We start from the raw sequence: 25,617 nt of genomic DNA on the forward strand, positions 1-25,617 counted from the left end.
GGACTCGTCGGATTGTTTGTGAAGACTCCGAAAGCGAGGAAGAGAGAGAGTTGAGGCTCCTCACATATCTCCTCGCAAACGACCGCTAGTTGTAGATGACTCTGATTCTGGTTCTAACAATGTGTTCCCCACAGCAATGCACAAAAGAGTGCGTCGTGTGGCCCTGGACGACGATGACGAAAAAGACAATGAGAACGACCCGCTCAGTATTCCAGCTACTTCTCAGCTACCAGAGAAGAGCAAAGACCACGAATTACTTTTGAGCAGCCTCGCAGCAAGCCAGAAGGCATCTCCATCTAAGCTACCGACTCTACCTGCCGAAGTCCTTTTGACCGTCCTTGACAACACCGACCCAGCGGACATCTTGGAACCACCGGCTCGTATGCAAAGCCTTCAAAGAAGTGATTGACACGTCTATGCTTTATTATTACATCCAGCGTGTGGAGTTGATCGGCTATCTCGAACCGAAAGAAGGTCAACTCATGGAGCAACTCAATCCGCAAGATTACTGGGACTTGGCATTTGTCAACGCGACTTTCGAACGTCTAGACGAGCGCGTGGGGAACCAAGCCGTGTGGGATCCACAAAGCGCGTACTTTCGCATCATCGAGGCCTGGTACGACACGTTTGTCCGCGGTATCGAAGAGATTGAACCTGACAATCCGTGGTGGCACCATACCGTACAATGTCTTGATTTACGAAAGTCACCTTTGGTGCACGGGCAGCTACGTTGGTGTGTCAAAGTAGGCCTAACGGTTGTCGATTTTGGCATGGCAGACGATAAAGGCGTGGATATTGAACTGGTGTGCGCGAAGACGAAGACACTATCACTGTCCAGATTACAAATTGGAAGCGTATGCTGACGAATGTCTTTCGAGAAGAACGAGCTCTGGACCTGTTACTCAAAGACACCGAAGAAGACGAATTCACATACAGCCATCTATAGGACAGTCTTCGAGACATACGACGTAAGCGCTATCGTTCGAAGTTGGATCCACGTAACAATAAGCACGGTAGAGACATTTGGAAGATGGATAACATGACTCCGTTATGGGGCAAACACTCTTCGACGACTGTCGTCCGGGACTATGAGGATGTAGAACTTGCTGAGCGCAATGCCGTTCAAACCCTTATGCTCTTGCGAAGAGAAGCTTCCATGTCCATTCGCGAACGAAGTGCTCTGTACACAATGAAAGAAGAAAGAGTTATGATGCATCGGGAAGTGACGGAGGTTGACGAACAGTTCAAGAAATGGCAGGAGAGCTTGCTCGGGTTGCCAAATCTAAGCCTCGTTCGTATTGAAATCGACCATGACGTTGATCCCAATCCAATGACTTGGTTCAAGGAAGTCATGGATCGCGAGAGCCAGAACCTGATAAGGTGGAAGGCCCAGAAGCAAACCATCGCGCATATCAAAGCCTACCTGGATGCTACGAACGCCGCAGCCTCCATAGCCGAGGACGACTTCGATGAAGATGACGATGACTTCTGAGCATTCGCCATGCTGTGACAAGGCAACCATACCTCTTGTCCACGGCCATGCCGCCCTATCGCTCTGCGTCCACACCTCACATTGAAACCCTTGCAGCTTAGCCTGTTCTGTCTAGTCGCAAGTATCGATAAGAATGCAGAATGGCTTGTCTGTTGGTGCTGACTGTATATTTGCGCCAAGCCGGCTCAAGTGTCCAGGTGGTGTTCGGCCCCACGTTGACAGCCACCATGGAGGCCCTTTCCACCACAATATGCGCTGCAATCCTTCCTAGGTCTTGCGCCAATCCCGCGCGATAAGACCTGTTCGCATACCTTGTACCATCAAATGGTGCTCTAGCGCATTTCTGCAGGCATATCTTGCCAAGATCGAAAACGCCGGATGAAGCTGTGTTGACCGAGGATGGGGCGGAAAGTGCGGGCATCGCAGTAGTTTCTCTATATATAGTGAGAATGCTTGCTAATGATGCGGATCAGGCTCGGGGTATGGATACCGGAAGGTGAATGCAATCTAGAGCTTCTGCATGGCCTTGCCGATCATGTCCTACGCTTGCTCCACGACACACTCTTGGCCGATCTGCCATGAACATACTGCGCCGCCACCTTGCTTATCGGCAACATCCTCCATTGTTTCCAAGACAATCAGTGCCTAATACAAGGGCCTCGCATGTGGCAGGTAATCTTTGCAGCGTGTCTGGCAAATGAGAAGCAGTAGGCCTGCACCACGAAGCTGCATCAATGTGGCGCTGGACGAGCTGAACCCCAAACGTAGGCATGGCGGCATAAGCTTACCGTTTCTTGAGAGCGGGTTGTCTGTGCTTATCACGCTTGGAAGGAGCGGCACTACACAGCGGCTGACCACAGCAGAAATCCCTCATATATTCATAGATATCTAGGTTACTCAGACCTGAGCATTTCGCCGCATTGTGAAACACTGCAATTAGGGCTCATCTTCGGGTACTACATGCTTCAGCCTCAGCCTTGCAATGGCGTACCAGCAACTACCCAAACTGCAGCACAACGTGGAAGTGACGCCGGTCAACGAGGACTACACTCCACCTTCGTCTACTCTGCAAAACTACGAAGAGATACGAGACTTCGACTTCAGCCCCATGAGCCCGCGCTCAACTGTCAAATCACCTTCCATCAAGAAGCATGTAGCGCATTGGAGTTCGTCTACCAACAGCACGGCTGTGACTTCTGAAGTATGTAGCACAAAGTCTGACAGCAAGGCTGGCCTGTCCCGTGCGCGGTCTTGGGCTTTCGAGATCATGGCTGTCGCAATCGGCTTGGGTGCTGTCGCCGCCATTGTTGGCGTGGTAGCCAAGTACAATGGGCACGCATTACCAGACTGGCCTTACAGCATAACTTTGAACGCTCTCATCGCTCTGTTGGCTACGTTTGCAAACGCAGCAATGTCAGTGTGTCTTTCGAGTGGACTATCGCAAGCGAAATGGATTCGGTTCAAGCAGACATCGGCTCCATTATCTGACATGGAGGCCTTCGATGATGCTAGTCGTGGTTCCTGGGGCTCTGTCAAACTGCTGGCGACCGCCAGAGGAGGGTACGTTTCTCAGCTTAAGATATGGTTGTGGTGTGACTGACGCATGCTTTGTCAGATTTCTCGGATCGTTTGGCGCTATCATTGCTGTTATAGGTCTCGCTCTTGGGCCTTTCGCGCAGCAGATCGCAACCTACAAGATCCGAAACGTAGAAAGTGACTTTGGAGCTATCATACCTAGAGCCCTCAATTTCACCCCAGCATTAGCGGGCAATACTAGCGCGAGTAAGTAGCGTTGCGCGCATTGTGATCCCGTTCACTGACGTATCTTTAGCGGGCTTTGTGCCTATCCTTCCCCTCAAAGCAGCTGTCTACAACGGCTTGTTCGCGGAGAACAATAGACCTGCAGCGTCGCTACCATTCAAATGCCAAAGTGGTACTTGCACTTGGGAGCCTTTCGAGACATTAGCGGTTTGCCATGAATGCACGGACATCAGCTCGCTCATGAGGCGGTACTGTCCACCCGAATTAGGTGCATCGCCAAACATGTCGTCATGCGGATGGCAAGTACCACAAGGAGCCCATCGTAAGTGTTGCCTATGTAAATCGCACATTGACCCGTACTGATTGTGCACACCGTTCTCTAGTCAACACGAGCTCCGATGTATTTAGTATGACATCTTTCATCCCATCGGCATATGGTGATATGCCCCACTCCACGATGATACAGCTCATCTTCATGGGTACCGAGCTTCAAGACACACCCAATGCTCTGAACCCTTGGGCATCGCAATGCACCCTACAAGCATGTGCAAATACATTGTCCGCGTCGGTCACAAACGGTACGCACCAAGAGAATATTACGCACTCAGTGCTCAACCACACTGTCATCGACATGAGCTCCCCGGATCCCGCCGCCGACTATGGTGTTTACATCACTGGCAAGTCCGATGACACTGCGTACTTGCTCGGCATGGAATCGCTCTTGAGCATACGCGGATGGTTCAGTGCAATCTTTACCAACGGCTCCGCCACTCGTACAACTAGCGATTTCACCCGTAGTGTCACGGATCCAGACCGTGCCGTAGTTGTCAATCTTACAGTCGGTATCTCATCAGGCGAAACGTTCTTCGACACGGACATTGTCACAGCGTTCTACTGGAACTACTACGAGTACGCCGATGGACTCAACATGCTAATGAGCGACTTGGCTGTATCGATGACAACCGCTTTTCGCGGCTTCAATGGCGCTGTGGACACGAACGGCAAGTCGATAACGGTAGAGTCCTACGTCCATATCCGATGGGGTTTTGCCGTCTTACCGATCGCGGCTGTTGTGGCCACCCTGATCTTTTTGCTCGCGACGATGACGATGACGCATACGTCTGGTACGCAAGTGTGGAAAAGCAGTGCGCTTGTGCCGTTGTTACATGGCTTGGATCATCATACTAAGGAGAGGTTTGGTACTCAAGACAGCTTGCCAGCTCAGAAGAGACAGGCAAGAGCGGTAAAGGTCAAATTGTTTACTGATGATCGGGATAGCACAATGCTTGGAGCAGAGAAGGCTGCATGCTAGTTTTAAAGGCGATGGTGATCATGCTTCAGTGGGCACAATAACACCTCAGTCATTACAATCTTTGGGTTATACCCTAGTTTCGCGATCAATATCCTTGCTCTTTCCCCCCTCACTGCTGATATCACTTTCTGTGTCGCTGAGCAATCCATTCCAAGCATCATCATCGACACTATCCCTATCGTCTTCTCTTCCAACGTCTTTCTCTACCTTGACGTTTACGAACAACATCCACAATCCGATGTCGTAGGTGATCCTACAAATACTTGTAGCCAGGAAGGCCACCCAGAAATTGTCGCTACCGGATAGGAAGCCCGTGATCGATGGCCCAACGCTCATGGCCAACGTGCGCAGCATACTAGTAATGCCCATGACACCCGTACGCTCTTCAGGCTTCACGACTGCTGCGATGAAAGCCGTACGTGGTGCTTGATCCATGCTATTGAGGGAAGCTCTGAATAGCAGTAGGCCGACTGTCCAACCGACTTTTGTAGGTAGCGGGATAAAGCCGCTGGCGATCGATGATGGCAGATGAGTGAACACCATGGTGTTGATGAGGCCTATGCGTTTGGCCAACGGTCCGGCGAAGATAGCCCCAACGGCGCAGAGAAACTGCGAAGCTGAAGTAATGTCTCCAAGCGTAGATTTTGATACGTGGAACTTTTGGTCGACGTAGTAGTTCATCAACGAGTAAGGTGTCATGCCGTCTGCTAGACTGTCAACAGCTAAGAGAATCCAGAGCTTGTACATAACGGATCGTGTACTCTGCGAGATTTGACTGAAGTAGCTTGTTTTCTTCTGGGATAGCGGGTTCCTGACACCCGCTGACCTTCCTACGTTCTCACGATCTTGGTCGAAGCCGTCCGTGGTGCTTGGTGTCATCGCCTCTAGCAGCACTTCTTCCTCTTCGCCATGACCCCCACCGCGTCCTCGCTCTTGCATCTCCGCCCGCTTTTCACCAGCAGCTTCGCATCTGCTACTCAAACCAAGGCAAAGAATGCTACCAAGCACTCCAAAGGCTGCATAGCCCCAGAACAGGGCATGGTATGCCTTGGTCACATTACCGCTGCTCTTCTCGAGAGCATGCACCGTTCTCCCGGCGACTTCCGCGCCGACGGCCCCAGCCAGGGTCGTCGCCGTGACGTACCAAGAGAGCACGTCGCTTCTTGTTGTCTCGTCTGTCAGACCACTCAACATGCTCTCTTCGACAGCCCTGAAAGGACCACAGTCAGCACCGGTGACAGAAATAATGCCGAACACCGCCGCTACTAAAAGAATGAAGAAGTTTTCCGACAGCGCAAATGCAACGCCTGAACAAGCCATCATTACACTACCCATAAACAAAATCCTTCTCCTGCCTAGTTTGTCCGCCACGAGAGTAAGCAACAATGAAAGTAGGACATCTCCAAGCAATGTCAATGTCATGAAGACCCCAATCCTCGAATCCGGAAACTTGAGCGAGGAGAAGAAAAGGGCGAGAATCAGCGATGGAATGCCGGCCGTGAACATTCTCAGCGATCGCAGTGTGATAATAATGTATGCATCCCGTCCAGTTGCGTTGAGTGATGTGATGCCGAGAAACCCAGCGATCCGCGATATCGCCGTGGGAGCCATGGTGGCAATGCTAGACTGTGCCGCGTGTTGAATCAGAGAACGCGAGTTGACGTTTCGTGAGAATACAAACTCGACGCCCACTGCTCATAGATGTCGAGAAGAGAAGATGAAGAGAAACGGAAAAGCACGGAAAAGATCTCATCCTACAAAAGGCTGGTGACCACCCGCGTTGCTAGTGTTGGCGTTAAACCCGAGACGGGTTTAAGCTGGGAGGTTACATCTTGCCTGACTCACCTGTGGAGCTGCCTGCACACGCGCGACGCCATTGAGGCGCGTTCTAGATCATGCTTGGACGACTGCTTAACGGCGTTACTACCGACATTTGCTGTGCTGGTTTGGAGATGCTGCGCGGCCGAGTCTGCCCCGCGGTAAAAGTGGGGCTGGATTTCGTCATCGCCAGGCTCCTGCACTTCTGATAGCGCGTCGCGTGTCTCGAACAGTTTATGATCCGCGCGATACGTTAGGTGAACGAGTCTCGAACGAAAAATGTAACACCAACAAGAGATATCAGGAGATTTCGTACGCTTGTGTACTGGTATACATAACTGAGGGAAGTGCTCTGTCACGAGGCCATGCTCCCTTATCGTCGCCATGGGCAGTTGTTCCTTACGCGATTAGATGTTGACGTTCGTCAAGTGAGATGGCTTGATGAAGGTGACTTGTGAAGGTGAGAGTGCAGATGAAGTACAACAATAGGACATCTACCAGTACAACGACGCCTTGCAATCCAACTATTTGAGACACGCTCAGACACCTCAGGACTCTCTTTTTATCCTCCACCACCGAGCCTACAGCTGTTGCGAAACCACAGAGTTCGTCGACTTGTATTTCGGTAATCAACGACAGTACGCTCAGTCAGATCACTACAAGCACGACCCCGCCACCGACATGTCTCCCAAGGATATCTCGTACTCAAACGCATTTGATGAGCTCTTACCACTCGAGATCAAGCAGGTGATCTTCAAATGGGCAGCGAGCGACAACAGCAGCGAGATCCAGATCAGGCTTTTGCACGATAACCAAGACCGGCTCGATGCACCAGCTGTCAACTTCCTCGCGAAGTTGAAGGATCAGCACTCGACCGACGCATATACTCAAGCCGTGCAGTACCTTACTGGATCAACATTTCGATGGGTCTTTAGCAGCGATCCGCAGCCACATCGATACCTTCTCCGTGCTTTCAGAGATTCGGTTAGAATGAACGAGTCGATGGAGCAGTTAGTAGTAGATTTATAGGCCGGAAACCAGTTTTTGTCTTCTAGCAAAGGTATGTTCAGAGTGAAAGATCGATCACAGTGTGGTATGGTATATTTACCATGTCAGTGAGAACTGATATAGAATGAAGAGACTTTTTGTTGGGGAGACGATGTAACAGCTTTGTCACATATTCGCCGTGATCCTAGACCGATCGAATGCCATCTTTTCCATCAAAGAGGAAGAGGAAAAGCAACCACCACAGGCTCCGTAAGACACGCAACCGATAGTTTCAATCAAATCAACGTGACCTTAACCTCGCTGTTCGCTGCCTCGTACATAACCTTGATAAGATGCTGACCACGTCTTACCTCATTCTTGTCAAGCTTGCTAAAGCCTGTGGCTTTCACCCGGACAGCAAGCTGTACACGTCTGAGAGAGGTCAAATCTGAAGATAGCCGCCTGTATTGTGATACATCGAAGTGTATGTCGTCGACCCAGTACACCGGAGGCAACAAACTCATGTAGGCAGGAAGTTTTATTGAAGTGGAAGCTTTTGATCCACATTTTGAGATGGTTCGCACAAAGAGCTAACAAGGTGTTCGAGCTGAATGGCAGCAGAGAAGTTTCGGCAAAAGTTTGACGAGAGACGGCAAGCAAAGCGAGAGCATTCTTTGACAGTGTTTTGTTTCTTGCGTTGCGACCCCGTCAGTCGCATCCGATCTCAAATGCCTTGCCACCAAGCACGTATCTGAAGATTAAGTGGCGTAGTTCCGGCGGCAGGCGCAGTAATGATGAATCTCCCTGGTTCTGTCTCGCGCTGTAGTCAAGTCAATGAAACACTCAAAAACAACATGTTCGAGTTACTAACATCTTGAGGTACTTTCCCGTCTTTCGCTCAATATTGAGTAGGCCGTTCTCATGGAAACGAAGCTTCTTGTGACTGCGCTTCGCTACTCCTGCACCAGTGGAAGCATTCGTGCTCTTAGCAGTGGTCGCAGTCTGCTTAAGCTTTCGAGATGCTATGGTGAGGTTGTCCATGGTTTGGGATGTGTAGAGTAGATGTCCAAGGAAAAGAGGAGAGTTGACTTCTGCTTATGGGACTGCGGTGCCCTAGCGGTCAGGTAAAGGCGCAGTTCGGGCATACAGGATGAGTCAGAAGAGATGAAATACCTGATACGATCGGGATGTAGGAGGTGAAGGTAGGTGAGATTAGATATAATGACAAGTAGTAGCTTGATGTAGAGGGTATAGTCAACTGACCATGCTCTCCTGTAGTACTGGCGCTCCCCCATAGACGTCGCGCGCGGCGAGCGACGATACGACGTCGATTACCTAGCAAAGCATGGTCAGTAACTCGTATTACCATCATCATCGTTCCTCCCCTCACCAATCTCTGATCACCGCCACGTGCTTGCCTCTTCACTCAACGCACGGTCACACGCTAGTCTCGCGCGGTTTCTTTGATAGTGGTCCTCAGTGGTTGGGCCTCACTCTTACATCAAAGCTCAACCAGTCTCTTGACTGTGAGCCAACCTAGAGCATCGCGCATTGGTCGAGCAACTTACACCAGCAATGGCGCCCCGTAAGACCGCCACCAGCGACAAAGCCCCGAAGGCAGCTGTCACCAAGAAGACCACAGACAAAGTCATCAAGCGACCGGCGCGCGGATACCACAAGTTTCGAAACGGTCTACTGAACGTCACGCCCAAAGGTGGTGAAAAGGAGCTGTGAGTTGACACAAAATTCCTACGTAAGCAGCAACTGACACGCCGTCAGTGCCAGGCAGAACCAGAACTCATCGCTTCTACGTCTACCTGCCGAGGTTCGCAATCAGATCTGGAAGCTCGTGTTGGGAGCGAAGGTATACTGGGCACGCTACACGAAGAAGTTCCAGCTTTCACCGACGGAGCCAAAGAACGCCATGGCACTCCTGCGAACCTGTCGTCAAATATATGCAGAAACCGCGCTCATGCCTCTAACGCTCTCGACGTTCGCCTGTGCTTCTGTTACGCAGGCCAAAGGATCTCTGGGGAAGCTCAAGCCACATCAGCGCAAACAGATTACTTCTCTCCAGTTCTTGTGTCCTGGACCCATTAGCATAAGAATGCTCCAAGAAGGTTACTTCAAGACCTACAATTTTGTGCTTGCAAGGTCGCTGCCTAACCTGCAAGAGCTGCGCGTCCGTATATTCTCAGCTGGAGCTGTCTCTTCTACCCGCGAGACTGTTGAGGATGAGGCGCGCGACTATCTCAGACCAAGCCTCCAAGGCATGTCGGTCGTACTGAAGGTTGATCAGACGGAAGAATTGTGGTCAGACTATACACAATCGTAAGATGATGGGATTCTGAGATACACGTTCAAAATAGCGCTAACAATGTCGCAGCTGAAACAGTACTGTCAACGGTTAGCTGCATGCATCAGCCCTTCGTCTTGCGAAGAATCATACAACTACGGTCAGATCTGAAGGTGAAAAAAGTACTGACGTGTCGGTGAACTCATATTTGGGGGCTCATCAAAAGGTTTCTGCTGCATCTTGAAATCATTTGCGTTCAATATTAGTGCCATGCTAGTGCAGCTACTTCTTTGATGAATTGGTTCCCACAGTTGCATGCCGAAACAGTTGCTGAAATGCAATCAATTGCCCCGACTCTTATGGATTTCGAGTGCCACGACCGTAGACCAACAAAGTGCTTGGAGTTTTCCCAATATCTCGGTGCAGTCACAGCGTCTGTCGACCTGCGCCTCTGTGCACTGCCTTCCGGTGCAACTCCTCGTCTCAACATTTGCACTGAGCTCTAGTAACAGTCAGTACAATGATACAGATAGTTTAGAGTGTGGTTGCGGGGAAAGGTTGTGCTCAGTGAGAAGATTATTGAGTCGTCTTGGACAGCGCCGGACGAGTCAAGAGATCAGGCCGCAAGCAGTCTTTCACCCTCGTCTCAAGCCCGACGCCGGCTACGCCTAAGGATGATAACTAGGGTTTCATCATTGCATATGGGAGTGAAGAGAAAAGAGGACTTACAGCGTGGCGTCGGCTAGGCGCATGGAATTTGCTACAAGGCAGCGGTGGTCGCGGAGGGGCTGCTGCACCGAATGATAGGTTTCCCATCAGTTATCGTTGTTGTCCGTTCAGTAGTCCAGATCGAGGGTCTCGTCCTTTTGCACGTCGGGCCCATTGGCCTGGTGCCAGGCGTCCCATTCGTCGCTTCCATCGTCACTATCCCCGCTGTCTGCGCCGTCGCGCCCACTCCGTCTGCGCGGCAACCCTCTCTCTAACCTTCTTTCTTTCCTCCTCTTTGCGTATCGATCTCGCTTCCTCTTCGCCTTGGCTTTTGTTGTGGCACTGCTGGTCGCCCACTGTTGCTTCTTCGGTTCTACAGACGCATCAGGCTGCGTCTTGTCGACATCAGCCGCGCGCAAGGAGCTTTGTTCCGTGGGTGGAACAGCTGGCGCTGGATTCGCATGGACAGCGTTATCGTCAGAGATTTCACCGTTCTCCTTCCGTAGCCGCCGTTTGCGGAGAATTGTATGGATTTCGGAATGTCGAAACATTGCGATTTGCTCGTCGGTCAGGGTACGCTTCATGCCGTCTGGGTAGTAGCCCAGCCCATCGTCGGCTTCGTCGCAGTATTCTTCAGCTGCTTCTACATCTTGTTCGAAGCCGTGGAGTATGTGTTCTGGCGGCGGCGCGTGTGGGAAGTGTTGCGCATGGAAGGCGCGTAGGTCGTCCTGAGCTACTTAGCGACTGGTTACGAGCGCGATACTTGACTGCTGCACTCACGATAGTGACGGTTGGTATTTGAAGCTCCATGGTCGGTGTCTGAGTCTTGGAGCCTGGATTGGATGCGCTCCAGGGCGCGGAGTTTCACGTTGGTGAAGACATGCGTGAAGAAAAGAAGAGTTGGTTCCCAGGCTCAAAACGCACCCGGGGATCACGCGCAGTCGCGAGGTCTTGGCTTCACCGCGGCATGACGTCTGTGCTTCCACCTTCAACGCCGCGTTCACCCAGAACCTGTAACGACACCCTAATGCACCCTCTGGAGCGATCATGAAGCCCGCATCTTTCGTCGCATATCCCCTCGCAACCATCGCCCTCACCCTTGCCACGTCTGCGCAAGCCCGCCCCTTCGACAGCATCATCCAGTCATTCAACATCCTCAGCGAACAGTCACCTCTCCGAGATTACATTATGAGCAACCCTGAAGGCCAGGCGACGACTGGCGTCATCATATCCGATGTCATCGGCAAGACGCAGAACATCGCCATCTTCAGCGGCCTGACGCGTGACATCGAGGCAGTCTCCGGCCGCCTCGATAACGCCTCGCAGAACGCCACGGTGCTGGCACCGAACAACAGCATCATGCGCGACCTAAAGAGGAAACCTTGGGAAGACCCCGACGACTACGACAGCTTTGGCGCGGACGCGTACGAGGGCACCAGCGGCCAAGACCGGGCGCGGGGCAACCTTGAGCGCTTTGTGCAACGCCACATCATACCCGAGAGCCCATGGGAAGAGGGCAAGAAGGTGAAGACGCTTGCCGGCAATGAAATTTGGTGGGAGTCCAAGGACGGCCAAAAAAAGGTAAGCCATGCCGCTATATCGGTAGTCCCGCCCTCTCGTTGGCACTGCCCCACCATTCGTCCCCCGCCTACACAACCACAAATATATTTAATTCTATTCCTCAACTCTTCATCGAAACAGTTATCCTGTCGGACAGATGGCCGTGAGTAAAATCAAACACCCCCTAAACAACAATGTCTAACAAATTATAGGAGCTGGTTATGGCGCCAGGTTAAGGTTACTCTTAACATATATTCCTGGTCACGAAAGTGGCGTGGGTTCGAGTCCCACTCTGTTCAGCATTCGTCTGGCTTCAGTCAGATACTCCAGGATCTTTTTTTTTGCCCATGTTTTGGTCGTTCTCGACCAATTTTGATTTTTGCCCACCCTTGCTTACTGATAGTTCTGCCTAGCACGAATCTTGTGTGTTCTTACTAACGTGAACCTGCAGATCCAACCTGCCGACGTCGAAGTAACCAGCATCGCCGACAAGGTATCCAACGGCGAGGTTTGGGTTCTTAGAGGCTCTCTGGGGTAAACATGGTAAATTTAGGAGAGCCTAGAGCTCACACTGACATTCCATGCGCTATCATCCGCCCTTTGTACTCACGAACCATTCCTTACGATCGTACATACTTGTTTCATGTCCAGCATTAGACGGTTTCATGATGAACCTGCATCAACTCGGTGGTAGTGACGGTCTCTATAGAATAAGATTACGCCTTACGCACACCTACAGCTATTATTATCACATTTCCTTGCCGGCGTGTCCAGTCCACCGACCTTCTCCACTGCCGTACACCAGACCCCTCCGGTTCCTGTTCAAACATTCTCCTCATATATACCCGCCTTCTCATGTCCACTTCTCCGCAGGAAAATCTTCATGCTCTCCAACACCTGCTTCTTCAGATCCGATCTCTTCAGGTTCTGCCCTGGAAACCCTCCATACGTACTGTTGAATTCAAAAGGCTTGATCGCCTTCCAAATTCCATGGATAGCCTTGGGCGTTAGTGGAATCATGTTAGGATACGCCCACATGAACGAGTACGATGTCGTATCCGGGACGCGGTGCGCGTTGTTGAAACCAGACTACCTCACTTGTTAGCAATCGTGACTCTATCAATGAGAGAATGGAAGGACTGACAGGTACACTCATAAACGTGTCAGCGATGAAAAGCTTCCGATCCCACCACAATACCGAACTACCCTCAAAATGCCCTCCGCATTGGATCATCTTGGCCTCGCTTCCAATTTCTTCAATCTCGGTGACGCCCTTCACCATCTTTCTCACACCATTCTGATCCTTTCGGTTCAACCACGCCTCATCATCGCCACACATATAAATCGGACACCCAAACACTCCCGCCCATTCCAGATGTGTTGTGTAGAAGTGCGGATGGCTGATCACAATCGCTTTTAATCCACCTTTCTCTTTGATGAATTCAACCGTAGCAGGGTTCAAAAAAGCGACGCAGTCCCAAAGAATGTTTCCACGTGATGTCTGCAGTAGAATGGCGCGTTGCCCGATACCAAGTTGCTTGCGAGTAGTACTTGAATCTGCAAGACCGGGAGGAAGTTCCGATGGAGAGAGAGGCGCAGTGGTTATGTAGTGAATGCGAGAATCCTCTTTATCCGTTTCGAAAGTGTTCTTTTGGAGGGGTTGGCAGGCGGAGAGTGAGGTCCAGGACTGGCCTGTTGCAGGAACATATTGGCGGGGGTCCTAGACATTGATCAGTTTTACTGATTTTGTGTTTTCTATTCTAGCTGTGGTGATTCTGGGTTCTTGGGGTTAGTAATAGACGTACGTCGCAGATCCGACATGTCTCCGGGTGCTGCTCAAGCGGAACGTCGAATTGTGTGCCGCAAGTTTCGCAGATGGCTAGGTTGCTAGGCTCAAAACTCATTTTGTCTATATTCGAGGGTTATGTATTGAGCCACCAATTAGTCGAGGCGAAAGATGTAAGAGGATGGGTGAACACGCCGTCATGCTTGCGATGTGTGATGTATGTAGCTTCAAAAGTGGGGTTCGAGAGGGGAAAGAGCAGCTGATGAGAGCCTCCTCGCTGACAGCCACTTTTCGGCCTGCAAATGCATCGAGTGAGACTTTTTATAACCATACCGCGATATCATGATTGTCAAGTACGTTCAAAGTCGCGTCAAATTGTGGGGCTTGCTTGAGCATATTCCCAAGTATACTCCGGTACTCAAAAGCGGCGAATCAGCAAGCACAAGCACTGCATCATGCATCTTGGCTGACTTCGCTACATTGGTGAACTTATCAGCTGCGGAATTCAACGGTATCTGGACACTCAGGATGGTCGATGAAAATATTTTTTGGAAGGTAACGATATTGGAATCCCGCGCCTTTAACGCCTCCGCATTCTATACGCGTCAAACACTATACATGCCGAGGCTTTGACTCACGTCCTATTGACTTTGTATCAAGCTGCGATTTGGGCACAGCATTCGTGATCCTCGACCATTCGCCGTTGAAAGCATTGACGAGCCACCACTTGAGCTCTGGAATTTCGTTAGCAACCTTGTCGTTGTAATGTCATACTGATTCACTTACTGTCGTAGACAATCCTGTTCGCGTTGTGGAAGTAGATGCTATGATCCGAATCGGGAAACACATGAACGTCGTAGTTTTCGATGCCTGCAAGATCCAGGCGGTCAAGCAGGGTAAGCGTGTTCTGCATGTGCACGTTATCATCGGCGACACCGTGCATGACCAAGAAGCGGACGTTCTTCGCTAGAGAAGTGACATCAGTGATGGTAGAGTTGTCGTAGCCTTCGGCGTTGTTCTGCGGCGTGTGCATGTAACGCTCCGTGTAGATGGAATCTGCGGTAAACCATTAGCGAAGTAGATAGATACTGGAAGTCTTCTTACCGTAGTACCGCCAGTCAGTCACAGGAGCGACAGCCATTCCATACTTGAACGTCTCTCCTCCATCCTGCTCGAGGGTCTTCAGTGTGTTGAACCCCCCGTAGCTCCAGCCCCAGATCGCCAGTCGATCGGCATCGACATACTTTTTGCTGGCCCATATTTTGGCCGCGGCGATCTGATCGTGCGCCTCGTAGTATCCAATGTTGCCTCTCGTGATGCATCGAAGCTTCCGACCAAGGAAGCCCGTGCCTCGTCCATCCACTGTCACCACAATGTACCCGAGACTGGCGGCAATGTATGACTGAAAATCAACCTTGAACTTTTTGTTGACTTCCTGCGAGCCTGGCCCGCTGTATTGGTAGAAAAGAACAGGGTACTTCTTCTTCGGGTTAAAGTGCGGCGGACGACGCTCGAGGACGTTCAGCTCGAAGCCATCAACATTGATTGTTTGATAGTTGAGGATGGGCATCTCAAGCCGGCGTACGAAGCGGTCAAGCGCCTTGTTCTCCTCAATGACCTTCTCGTACTTGTCATTGTTTGATGGCGTGCTGATAATCTTCTGCCATGGAATTCCGGGACCGTTGTAGGTGACCAAGGCGTAAGAGCCACCAGCTGAGAAAGAAGCTCCATAGTAGCCCGAACCTCCATTCTCCAGCATTTCGCTCTTTCCAGTACCATTCAGGAACACTGAGTAAGCGTGTCGTTCCATGGAACCCTTCTCAGTTGAAATGTAGTACACCAGATTGTTCTTCAGGTCCACGCGAGAAGGCGCCTCAACGACTTCCCACTCGCCCTGAGTGAGCAGCACAGGCTTGTCGCTATCCAAGGGTGAGAAGTAGCCGATGTGGTCGTAACCTTCGTGGATGATTGTATCAATGTATCCATCATCCTTGCGGCCGTTGTCGGGATCAGCTGGTACGAACGTTGTCTTCTGTGAGACCTCCATCCAGCCTCCATCCAGCTCAGCAACGTTCTCGGTTCTTACCGTCTTGCCAGTGCGCTTTTCGACGTCCATCAAGACAAGCTTCAAGATGTCGCTCTCGCGATTGGTTTCACGAACAAGTACTTGCTTTGTCTTTCCGGCCCAGACAATCTCGGTGATCAGACGGTTTTCGTCCTTGAAGTCGTCTTCTATCTCAACGCTGAAGACTTCGCCCTTTTCGACGTCGTAGAATTGCAGCGAGACGATGGGGTTGGGCGCGCCTGCCTTGGGGTATTTGATGTCGCGAACCTCAGGGTAGTTCTCTTCACCAGCCTTGGGCTTCTCTCCGCTAGGCCGTGATACGAAGTACTGAACCGGGTATGTCGGGACGGTGGACTCGTCGGTGCGCAGGAATGCGATGTACTTGCCATCCTCGGACCACCATGTCGCACTGTTTCCTTGGAAGACCTCCTCCTCGTACACCCAGTCAGGTACACCATAGAAAAGCTCAGAGCCACCGTCTTTTGTAATCTGTATAACCTCCTTGGAGTTCAACTTGCGGAGAAACATGTTGTTGTCTCTCGTGAACACGACCGCATCCGACTGCGGCGATAGCGAGGCCAGCTGTATGACGCTGTTTGGCTGGTCAGGATCCAGAGCTTCGCCAGTCTGTGTTTCCACTTCAAAAATCCAGTACTTCGCAGTACCGGAATGTCGCCAGTTCTTCTGGTAATCTGACATGACAAGCACCTTCTTGAAATCCTTACTCGGCCAAACATCACTGGGATAGACGAATGTGCCATCCACCTCAAATGTGTTCTTCTTCATCAACGTGGTCTTGCTCTCAGAAGACGTTGCCTCGCCCTTGGTCCTTATATCCTCAACTACAAGGTATTCCTCGTTGCTCGAGCCTTTCTCAAGCAATAAGCCATCCTCGCCCTCTGGTCCTGGTATCCATGCGACGCTCTGTTGTTGGGGATAAAAGCGACCTCCGAAGACGTCGTCCAATGTGATTTTCCTCCCCGAGCCCTTGGTAGAACTAGCGAGAGGGTCGTGTGGCCTGGTCGAAGCATGCTTGTAGCTGCCGTTCATCAAGAAGAATACGAGCGCAAGCGCCCATCCAGCTACACAGGCCGTGCCTACGATCCATAACCATCTTCTTGTCTTTTGGTCTACAGCAATGGGGGCCTTGTACCGCCCATCCTCGATGTCAAACGGCTCGCGCGCCTGGCTTGCGTCGTCATCGTCGTCCGTGTACTTCTCCCCACGCTTCAGTTTCGACGCACGATTGAGGGACGGATCGTTGATGTGTTCGAGGACGAGCGATGTTGTGGAAATCGAGGATATGGATGTTTCGGAGCCGTCTTCTGAAGTGCGCGCGGATCTCTCTTCTTTGGTCAGCAGCTCCGTCTCCTCCTCCTTCGTGGCGCGCTGTCGCGGCATGGTAATGATTAAGTAAGATCAAGTACGCAGACAATTATAACATTTTAGTAGCAGGTGACGCAGGATCAGATGAGACCAGTCTCAGGAAAAGGGTATAGTGGCAAGGCGCAGGTGCGAGTTATTAACAGTGTCCAGCTGGGCGGTGTTGCGGAGTTCACGCGGAGGTGCGGGAGCTGGTGTTGGCCGAAACGCCCCAAGCCGCTCTTTGACGCAAGGGGCCGCTGCACTAAGACTTGCACTATAATGGGATTTTGGTACTCGTTTCTATTCAAGCCTCCTCAGGGAAACTATTGGAAGAATGGCGCTACAAACTGTGCCAAATCTAGAAAGTATACTTTTCTTCCGCTGCTCGCTTCCGTGCAGCCCTCATCTGCTCTGATCCCGCAAAACTTTGAACCAATTGAGCAATTGCCTTACTCCCTACGGACACTGATACAGCCAAGAATCCGTTATTACGCTTCATGTTTCTACGACGGTGTCGGTTTGTGGATGGATTGTCAGATGGTTCCACCGAATAATGACATCTGTTCTGCAGTGAAGATGACCGCTTGATTAGACTGCTCGCGCACTGGCCCTCTAGAATGGCGCATACTGCCAATGACCGTCGATTTATCCGTCTATGATGGTAATGGGCCAAGATAATCCTAAAAGCTTCGCTTAGCCGATGGTCGACAGGTTCGACCTTCATCTCTCTTACCTCCTTCATGGTGCCGACCGCATACATCTTGTCCACCTCTGATCTTAGACCCTTGATCTTTATGCGGATGTTGGTGCCCTTCTCAATGACCTGCTCTCCGTCGTCGGTCCACTGCGGGGGTGTAGCGTTCGCGTCGAACTTGATTTCAGCGGGGATCATCTGTCGCTGTTAGTAATGGATGGAGGCATGGAGCATGGTGAGATTTACACTGCGTCCCACAAAGGCCTGCAAAGATCCACAGTCGACGAAGAAGCCAGTACGGAGTACTGAGGTGACAATGCCGTCCATCTTGACATTGTTAGCAATGGACTCGATGATCACGTCGGACGCTTCCACATACCACCTCGCCCTTGTATGGCCGCCATACGACCGCCTTGTAGTGGACAACGTATTCGGCAGAGCCAGAGCCAGGCATCACTTTGCCATCGGAAATGTCGAACGAGTCCAGAATGCACACAATGGTGTACTTTCCCGTGCTCGATCCCTCCTCTTTTTGTAGCAGCTCGCGGTGGATGTGCTGACGGATGAGCGGGCCAAAGTACGAGGGATGCAGCTGGATGGTCTTCTCAAGCTCTTTGAGGAAGAACATGTTGCGCGTTGTACGGCGGATACAGTGGAGTAGATGCGCGGTGTGGATGGGTTGCACGGTTCAACGGTGGAGATCGAGACAAGGTGAAGATAGGACCGTCGTCCTTGCTATTATGCGACTCTATTGTCTGTGTACTGAGCGGCCCAGTCAAGAGTCGACAGTGTACGGTAGGCAACGCGCGTGCTTCAGCGAGACGCGCCTTCGGCCTGCAACGCAGCCCTGATTCTTATATGCAGCAGCCCATGCGCCCAAGGTGCAGTGTGTTCGCGGCGCCCGTGCAAGTCCGAGGATACAGTGGGAGCAGATGTGGGCGGAGTGAGTGTCTTGTAGCCGTGCAATGGTCGCGGCAGGAAAGGTGAGCTCCAAGGGCTGCAGGGCTCTCGGCGCGGAAAATCACTCGCTAAGGCCCGAGCAGTGACCCAACTCCCACCTGCCAGCTTGCGCACCCCCACACACCCATGTCGTGATACCCTTTCACCCTGCGCCATCATCTCTCGGCTCCCGCCGCCGGTGCCTTGGTCCTTCCACACTCTCCGAGCTCGATTCTTCACCCTGCGCTTCCAAGACATGATTTAGTCTCTTGACGCCCATCCCACTCTTTGACACGCGCCCAAGTTCCCCATCCGGCACCATGTCTCTCAATCTAGAGAAACAACTCGTCTTCGTACGTCATTCTTCAACAGATGTCTGTACTTGGCTGACTGGAATGTAGTACGGAGCATACCACCATAATAAAGTAGGCTCTGCCGTCAGAGAGCATCTTCACATGTCAACTAACATGCCATGTGTCAGGTCAACGTCGGAATACATCTGCTCTGTGTACCTCCGATCCTATTGACGTCTTTCCTACTAGTAAGGAATCCGAGTGCTCTCATCGCGGCCCCTCTGACACAGCAGTAGCTCACCAACACGCCTGCCGTCCCTATACCCTCATGGCTCTCGGTACCTAATCTCCCGCTCAACGTCGGCACGGCCGGAGCCGTTCTGTACTCGACCTTGTACATCCTCATGGAACCTGTCGCAGGTGCCATGATTGCTCCGATCCTTATTGGCAGCACCGCGTATGCGAACCACCTCACCTCCACGTACGGTGCGACTGCAAACTCGTGGGCCGGCGCAATCAACATCGCATGCTGGATTGCCCAGTTTGTCGGACACGGAAAGTTCGAAGGAAGAGCACCAGCGCTTCTGGACAACCTTGTGCAGGCCATCTTCCTGGCTCCGTTCTTTGTCTGGTTCGAGATACTCTTCATGCTCGGTTATCGCCCCGAACTCAAGCGCCGGATAGACCAGGCCGTTGACTTGGAGATCCAGAAGTTCAGGAAGAGCAAGGAGAAGGGTCAAAATGGATCCGCGAAATGAGGCGCGGCCCAACATCGGATTCATAGCGGATTCGCAGACAAGGACCCAGTTATTGGCACTTGCAGGATAATCGAAGCAGACATCAGAGGACCAGAAGACAGTGCAAATAGTGTATGAATACTGAAGGAGAGGGAGCATTGCGCAGGAGCAAGGTGTACGCGGCGTCTTGAGGTATACGTTGTCTTTGATAGTCAAGTTTGCATAAGTGGCTGCGAGTTTTTAAAGATTCACATAACATAGTAGGATACCAATTTAGAATGTTGCTATTTTATACCTGGAGAGCATGACATTGGTTATATCAACCCCCATCTCTTGAGCAACCGTGCAGGGAGAATACTCAACATGTTGGCGTAGCTCCTTTTTGCCTACTACAGCAAGACAGCAAAGCCTGTGAGAATATCTATCAATAGCTTCGACGGCTACAATACTGTGCAGTCATATAATCTGTCGGGCAATTTGTTGATGTAGACTGCAGGATGGTGGAGGGTCCGTCGGCTTTTGTTTGATTAGGCACTTGTATGCGTTACGAGTACTGATGTATTTAGAGGACTTTGCAGGCAACTGCGCCAACTGTACAATGTACGCTTCGAGTGATGCTTATGATCTGATTGTGACAGTATTGAGCTGCAAAGAAGGCTATTCTCTCAATTGTACCATACACCGAAACGCTGTCCGAAGGTATCCACAAACATTTACTTTATCTTTATCAAAGTGTGGGGTATCGAGCAGATACATGAGGTTCGTGTTTCGTATCGAGACGTCGTACAAAGAGTTCGATAAGATATGAAAACCAGGTGGATGCTCCATTTCGTTTGCCTGATATCTGGTTCACAATCTCCAGTCAAATCATGGCTCGTTGAGTGCCAACGTGGTGGTGTAGTGAGAGAGCTCGGTTGAGATGCGGCTTTTTTAGGATTAGGGTAGACGCCAAGGTCCGCGCTTTCCTCCCGAACCGCAGGACTTTCTTCCTCACAGCAGAGCTCCCCATCCTGCACTCCATCACCATCTCCCCTCTTCCATACCTGCATCAATCTCAATTGGTTGCAGAGCCTCCGAATTAGACTCTTGAGCAGCTGCAGCCATGTTCTCAAGGGCCATCCGCCAGTCGAGCCGCCGGGTCGCTGCAATCTCTGCCACGAGCAGGATTGCGTCGGTAAGTCCATCGCAACCGCCTGCAATTGCGCCTGCCGCACGTCCAGCCATCGCCAGCAGCCTCCAGAACCGATATCCGATGCCATTGGCGCCGCAATGGAGCTTCGTTGATGGAACTGCCTGGGCTGCGCGGCGGCGGGACCAGCTCCCCTCTACCGAAGTGCAGTACTGACGCCTTTTGTCCGCCCACAGACCCGCGCTCCCGCGTTCACCAACGCCATCCGATCCTACGCCGCCGATGCGAAGGCCACCCCCACCGAGGTTTCCTCCATTCTGGAGCAGAGGATCCGCGGTGTCCAGGAGGAGAACAGCCTCTCCGAGACTGGACGTGTCCTGTCCGTCGGTGACGGTATTGCCCGTGTCCACGGCATGAACAACGTCCAGGCTGAGGAGCTTGTCGAGTACGCCACTTACACACCACGACAATTTGCCATGGAAGCTAACGGGGTGACAGGTTCGCCTCCGGTGTCAAGGGCATGTGCATGAACTTGGAAGCCGGCCAGGTCGGTGTTGTGCTCTTCGGTTCTGACCGTTTGGTCAAGGAAGGCGAGACCGTCAAGCGTACCGGAGAGATTGTCGACGTTCCCGTCGGTGAGGCTCTTCTCGGACGTGTCGTTGACGCTCTCGGTAACCCCATCGACGGAAAGGGTCCCCTCAAGACTACTGAGCGCCGCCGTGCTCAGCTCAAGGCCCCCGGTATCCTGCCCCGCCAGTCCGTCAAGGAGCCCGTCCAGACTGGTCTCAAGTCCGTCGACGCCATGGTTCCCATTGGACGTGGTCAGCGTGAGTTGATCATTGGTGACCGTCAAACCGGAAAGACCGCTGTTGCCCTCGACGCCATGCTTAACCAGTACGCAACTCTTCCCACGACCTGCAAGAAAGACACGCTGACATGAAGATTAGGCAGAGATGGAACAAGGGAACCGACGAGAAGAAGAAGCTTTACTGTATCTACGTTGCCGTTGGTCAGAAGCGATCCACCGTCGCCCAGCTCGTCAAGACCCTTGAGGAGAACGACGCCATGAAGTACACCATCATCGTTGCCGCCACCGCCTCTGAGGCCGCCCCTCTGCAGTAAGTTACACCTGCGTACGGTCTGATACGAGACGTCCACTGACTTCGCACTAAAGATACATTGCTCCCTTCGCTGGTTGCTCCATGGGTGAATGGTTCCGTGACAACGGCAAGCACGCCTTGATCATCTACGATGATTTGACCAAGCAGGCCGTTGCCTACCGTCAAATGTCCCTGCTTCTCCGCCGTCCTCCTGGCCGTGAGGCTTACCCCGGTGACGTTTTCTACCTCCACTCTCGTCTCCTTGAGCGTGCCGCCAAGATGAACGACAAGCTTGGTGGTGGTTCGCTCACTGCTCTGCCCGTCATTGAGACCCAGGGTGGTGATGTGTCCGCTTACATTCCCACCAACGTCATTTCCATCACTGATGGCCAGATCTTCTTGGAAGCCGAGCTCTTCTACAAGGGTATCCGTCCCGCCATTAACGTCGGTCTCTCTGTCTCCCGTGTCGGTTCCGCTGCCCAGGTCAAGGCCATGAAGCAGGTTGCCGGTTCCCTGAAGCTCTTCTTGGCCCAGTACCGTGAGGTTGCTGCTTTCGCCCAATTCGGTTCCGATCTCGACGCTGCGACAAAACAGACCTTGTCTCGCGGTGAGCGTCTCACCGAGCTCCTCAAGCAGAAGCAGTACTCCCCCATGGCCGTCAACGAGATGGTTCCTTTGATCTACGCTGGTATTAACGGTCTCCTCGACTCCGTACCCGTTAGCAAGATTCTTCAGTGGGAGGCTGACTTCCTTGCCCACCTCCGATCAAACGAGCAGGACATGCTCAACCAGATCGACCGGGAAGGTGCGCTCAGCAAGGACCTTGAGTCCAAGCTCAGGGAGGTTGCACAGAGCTTCACCAAGAGCTTCGCGGCATAAACGAGTTGAAGGCTGGAAGAGTGGGTACTGTCTATTCCAATGTTCTGAGGGGCCAAAAAAGTGCTGATTGGTCTTTGAGAATAGATGTATAATAGAAGATGCGTCCTCGCCATCAGCTGTGTCTCAATATGGAAGATTTGTTCGTTTTTCTGCATTGACATCAGCCTGGCAACGCACGCCTACCTTGGTCGACGAATACCTCTTGTGATTCCCTGTGCTCCTGTTAGCGGTACATATACGGCTCTTTTTCAGCTCATGGAAGTGGGATGGTGGAGGCTCTGTATATGACAAATGAACGTTTCCTCTGTTATACTTGTTGCGTGCTTGAGGTGTGTGTGACCATGATCTTGATACATGTACAAATCTACGCAGGACCTCGTTTGCTTCTGCTGCAGCTGGCTATCATCTTGGAGCATACGGTGATCATTGTTGGTAGAATTCAAATAGTTAGGAGGTACCCTAGATACATACATTACTTCATGCCTCACACCTCTATATACGGGGGAAACACTGACAACCTCCAAGGGCAAGTATAAAAGACTTTCTAAAACTGCAAGCTTGTTTGTAGCAGGTAAACGTGATGTAGAATGTCTGGATATGGGATGAAATTCATAGCCTACTCCCGTGGCTGGTAGCCAGATAATACCCGGGACACCATATGATTGGAAAGAAACGCTTCACGACACGGATTCGATTCTAGTAGTCTATAGTAGGTACTCGTCTATCCAAGCGATCTAAGTAAAAAGACCATATCCAAATACGTCTACTTCTGCCTTCCGCGTCCCCGTTCTTCTCCGTCACTAGCATCGCCGTCCTTGAATGGATCGTCGCCGATTTCCACGGCATCACCCGTCTCAGGTGGCTCATCTCTGTACTCATCGTCCCACGTAGTGCGGAGACTGATATCGTCATCCTCTTCACGTAATCTTTCGGCAGCTTCCAGCGCCCCCGGGTCGTCCGCGTATTCATGTTCAAGGTCCTCGATACTCATGCGACGGATACCCGCACGCTCCTCAGCTTCTAGCTGTGCCGCGCGGGCCTTGGTCTTGCGGTATACGAGCCAGCCTGTGGTCACACCCGCAACGAGACCAATGAAGATGGAAACGTAAGATAGAGCTTTTGTGCTGGGGTCCATTTTGCCTCCACTTTCGGCAATCTTCTCGAGTTGACTTCCGATGAATATGTGAAGCATCAGCTTTGGTGATACTATGGCTGTGGCTAGAGCGTAGGATGCCCAGTGTACGGTAGGGAAGGTTGCGACAGCACCGTTGGAGATGGAGTATGGTAGCGGGCATAGTCGGTACATGACGAGGAGTTTGAGGCCGTCGTGTTTGAGGGTAAGGGAGAGGGCAGCGAAGCGCGTGTCATTCGCTATGAGACGGTGGACCATGGATTTGAGGAGGGTGCGCGAGAGGAGGAAGGATGCTGTGCTGCCGGCAACGGTTGCTGTCGCAGCTATGAACCAACTGGTCTAATGTCAGATTGCATGTTGTGAATAACGTATGAATCATACCCGTTTGGAAAACCATAGACAAAGCCGGCTATGGTGAGTAAACTCGAATACCCGATTAATGGCGGAAATGATACGATGAAGATCAAGACCCAGAGTATCAGCCACCCGGCCGTCACGTCTCTCCACTTCTTCGCGACGGGCAACAGGGCCCCGAATATGCGCTCGTTGTACACCAAGAACAATATGCCGCCCACTGCCAGCACCAAGTTCCCTACGAAGAACAGCACTTTCTGCAGGGGAGAAAGTTTGTTGTATTGATCCAGTACTCGTCGCGAGAGCGTATCGTACTTGTCCATGGCGCGCTGCCGCCATGAGCTGTGTTGACTTTGGTGCGATGCGTTGCGCCGGAAGGTAGATGATTGCGAACGCCGGCTCCATATTGGCGTCTGGCCTGTTTCTTCATCTTCTAAAGGTAGCGCGAGAGCGCGGACATCGTAGTCGCTCGCCGGCATGCTGATGGATGCCTCTATACAACACGGGGAGGCGCGCCTGACGGAGTGGCGCGGAAGTATGCGGAGGTAAGAGGATGTGAATGGGGTAGGGAAGTGAATAGAATGGTAATGGGAGATGTTAGCTGATACAACTGGAGACGGACATTCCGCGTGGTGGTAGTGGAGCGTCGGAGGCAGCTTTGGTGTGAGATGCTAATGCTAGTGTGGGCGCTGTTGGAGAGCTCTGGGTTTCATCGTCATCCGGGCGGACGAACGTGGTGCATCCGCCATCCGCCCTGCATTAGGCGATTAGATCAGATCGACCCCGAGTTGAAAAGCAGTTTTGCTCGGCATGCGCGTGGGACAACTGTATGTGATTCGATGATTGCAGTATTGTGTGCGCATATACTGTGGCATATGTTCCGGTCATGTTGACAGCTCCGAGCAACTTACTGCATCCATGGATGTTTCCACGGACCCACACGACGCAGAGCACGTGATTACTCAGCCTCTCGCAGTCTGTGGCGCCCATAGCCCTATTCGAAGGTACTTGAGGCATATGTTGCAGCTTCTTTTTCCGCCGACGAATGCCATCGCAGCACTTCTTATCCAGCCCCAGTCGTCATCCTCGCTCAGCTGAGACTCACACGCACCGCATCACCACCCACTCGAGGCTCCAGGGCCATGTAGGGCAGACCGGGAGCAAGTGCTGGAGATTACCGTTCCCGCTGTATGGTCGACGTTGCTGCACG

The 25,617-nt window shown here is 51.9% G+C and overlaps 14 protein-coding genes across 14 annotated transcripts; 7 read left to right on the top strand and 7 right to left on the bottom strand.

The window, feature by feature from the left end:
* Window positions 1–136: 136 nt before the first annotated feature.
* On the top strand, window positions 137–1,492 carry BKA58DRAFT_398862 (uncharacterized protein; the record flags this gene model as incomplete). Its single annotated transcript, XM_046171509.1, has 4 exons — window positions 137–380; window positions 475–803; window positions 909–968; window positions 1,031–1,492. 4 exons carry the CDS (start codon window positions 137–139, stop codon window positions 1,490–1,492), a joined length of 1,095 nt encoding a protein of 364 aa, XP_046029694.1.
* A 702-nt stretch (window positions 1,493–2,194) lies between these two features.
* On the top strand, window positions 2,195–4,598 carry BKA58DRAFT_104589 (uncharacterized protein). The gene is made up of 4 exons (XM_046163808.1): window positions 2,195–3,052; window positions 3,108–3,274; window positions 3,324–3,575; window positions 3,637–4,598. The coding sequence occupies exons 1-4, from the start codon at window positions 2,475–2,477 to the stop codon at window positions 4,563–4,565; spliced, it is 1,926 nt and encodes a 641-aa protein (XP_046029695.1). The 5' UTR covers window positions 2,195–2,474; the 3' UTR covers window positions 4,566–4,598.
* Window positions 4,599–6,478, bottom strand: BKA58DRAFT_104618 (major facilitator superfamily domain-containing protein). Its single transcript, XM_046163810.1, has 2 exons — window positions 6,411–6,478; window positions 4,599–6,348 (listed from the first exon to the last, which is right to left on the bottom strand). Exon 2 carries the CDS (start codon window positions 6,174–6,176, stop codon window positions 4,632–4,634), a length of 1,545 nt encoding a protein of 514 aa, XP_046029696.1. The 5' UTR covers window positions 6,177–6,348; window positions 6,411–6,478; the 3' UTR covers window positions 4,599–4,631.
* A 438-nt stretch (window positions 6,479–6,916) lies between these two features.
* On the top strand, window positions 6,917–7,539 carry BKA58DRAFT_104635 (uncharacterized protein). Its single transcript, XM_046163812.1, has one exon. The coding sequence runs from the start codon at window positions 7,065–7,067 to the stop codon at window positions 7,410–7,412; it is 348 nt and encodes a 115-aa protein (XP_046029697.1). The 5' UTR covers window positions 6,917–7,064; the 3' UTR covers window positions 7,413–7,539.
* Window positions 7,540–7,986: 447 nt separating this feature from the next.
* On the bottom strand, window positions 7,987–8,412 carry BKA58DRAFT_104633 (uncharacterized protein; the record flags this gene model as incomplete). Its single annotated transcript, XM_046163811.1, has 2 exons — window positions 7,987–8,190; window positions 8,242–8,412. Coding segments are annotated over 2 exons (283 nt in total), but the record flags the coding sequence as incomplete, so codon positions are not given.
* Window positions 8,413–8,453: 41 nt separating this feature from the next.
* On the top strand, window positions 8,454–9,705 carry BKA58DRAFT_466490 (uncharacterized protein; the record flags this gene model as incomplete). The annotated part of the gene is made up of 2 exons (XM_046175015.1): window positions 8,454–9,100; window positions 9,150–9,705. Exons 1-2 carry the CDS (start codon window positions 8,946–8,948, stop codon window positions 9,703–9,705), a joined length of 711 nt encoding a protein of 236 aa, XP_046029699.1. The 5' UTR covers window positions 8,454–8,945.
* Window positions 9,706–10,502: 797 nt separating this feature from the next.
* BKA58DRAFT_436563 (uncharacterized protein) lies at window positions 10,503–11,184 on the bottom strand (the record flags this gene model as incomplete). Its single annotated transcript, XM_046173420.1, has 2 exons — window positions 10,503–11,102; window positions 11,155–11,184. 2 exons carry the CDS (start codon window positions 11,182–11,184, stop codon window positions 10,503–10,505), a joined length of 630 nt encoding a protein of 209 aa, XP_046029700.1.
* Window positions 11,185–11,342: 158 nt separating this feature from the next.
* BKA58DRAFT_378126 (uncharacterized protein) lies at window positions 11,343–12,698 on the top strand. The gene is made up of 2 exons (XM_046169675.1): window positions 11,343–11,955; window positions 12,386–12,698. Exons 1-2 carry the CDS (start codon window positions 11,422–11,424, stop codon window positions 12,470–12,472), a joined length of 621 nt encoding a protein of 206 aa, XP_046029701.1. The 5' UTR covers window positions 11,343–11,421; the 3' UTR covers window positions 12,473–12,698.
* On the bottom strand, window positions 12,699–13,936 carry BKA58DRAFT_378129 (beta-lactamase-like protein). The gene is made up of 3 exons (XM_046169676.1): window positions 13,740–13,936; window positions 13,079–13,654; window positions 12,699–13,023 (listed from the first exon to the last, which is right to left on the bottom strand). The coding sequence occupies exons 1-3, from the start codon at window positions 13,836–13,838 to the stop codon at window positions 12,757–12,759; spliced, it is 942 nt and encodes a 313-aa protein (XP_046029702.1). The 5' UTR covers window positions 13,839–13,936; the 3' UTR covers window positions 12,699–12,756.
* Window positions 13,937–14,084: 148 nt separating this feature from the next.
* Window positions 14,085–17,344, bottom strand: BKA58DRAFT_418294 (putative dipeptidyl-aminopeptidase B). Its single transcript, XM_046172665.1, has 3 exons — window positions 14,825–17,344; window positions 14,507–14,776; window positions 14,085–14,454 (listed from the first exon to the last, which is right to left on the bottom strand). The coding sequence occupies exons 1-3, from the start codon at window positions 17,184–17,186 to the stop codon at window positions 14,333–14,335; spliced, it is 2,754 nt and encodes a 917-aa protein (XP_046029703.1). The 5' UTR covers window positions 17,187–17,344; the 3' UTR covers window positions 14,085–14,332.
* A 74-nt stretch (window positions 17,345–17,418) lies between these two features.
* Window positions 17,419–18,845, bottom strand: BKA58DRAFT_378132 (DNA-directed RNA polymerase II 19 kDa polypeptide). The gene is made up of 4 exons (XM_046169677.1): window positions 18,224–18,845; window positions 18,091–18,171; window positions 17,884–18,042; window positions 17,419–17,830 (listed from the first exon to the last, which is right to left on the bottom strand). Exons 1-4 carry the CDS (start codon window positions 18,470–18,472, stop codon window positions 17,804–17,806), a joined length of 516 nt encoding a protein of 171 aa, XP_046029704.1. The 5' UTR covers window positions 18,473–18,845; the 3' UTR covers window positions 17,419–17,803.
* A 69-nt stretch (window positions 18,846–18,914) lies between these two features.
* Window positions 18,915–20,124, top strand: BKA58DRAFT_378135 (uncharacterized protein). Its single transcript, XM_046169678.1, has 4 exons — window positions 18,915–19,136; window positions 19,185–19,208; window positions 19,265–19,324; window positions 19,373–20,124. The coding sequence occupies exons 1-4, from the start codon at window positions 19,104–19,106 to the stop codon at window positions 19,832–19,834; spliced, it is 579 nt and encodes a 192-aa protein (XP_046029705.1). The 5' UTR covers window positions 18,915–19,103; the 3' UTR covers window positions 19,835–20,124.
* A 791-nt stretch (window positions 20,125–20,915) lies between these two features.
* BKA58DRAFT_310116 (ATP synthase-like protein subunit alpha) lies at window positions 20,916–22,921 on the top strand (the record flags this gene model as incomplete). Its single annotated transcript, XM_046167281.1, has 5 exons — window positions 20,916–21,027; window positions 21,132–21,387; window positions 21,441–21,836; window positions 21,890–22,060; window positions 22,117–22,921. The coding sequence occupies 5 exons, from the start codon at window positions 20,916–20,918 to the stop codon at window positions 22,919–22,921; spliced, it is 1,740 nt and encodes a 579-aa protein (XP_046029706.1).
* A 675-nt stretch (window positions 22,922–23,596) lies between these two features.
* On the bottom strand, window positions 23,597–25,289 carry BKA58DRAFT_378142 (uncharacterized protein). The gene is made up of 2 exons (XM_046169680.1): window positions 24,435–25,289; window positions 23,597–24,387 (listed from the first exon to the last, which is right to left on the bottom strand). The coding sequence occupies exons 1-2, from the start codon at window positions 24,884–24,886 to the stop codon at window positions 23,685–23,687; spliced, it is 1,155 nt and encodes a 384-aa protein (XP_046029707.1). The 5' UTR covers window positions 24,887–25,289; the 3' UTR covers window positions 23,597–23,684.
* Window positions 25,290–25,617: the final 328 nt, after the last annotated feature.

This window comes from Alternaria rosae, assembly GCF_020736505.1.
Source record: "Alternaria rosae strain MPI-PUGE-AT-0040 chromosome Unknown BKA58scaffold_2, whole genome shotgun sequence".
NCBI classification, from domain to species: domain Eukaryota; kingdom Fungi; phylum Ascomycota; class Dothideomycetes; order Pleosporales; family Pleosporaceae; genus Alternaria; species Alternaria rosae.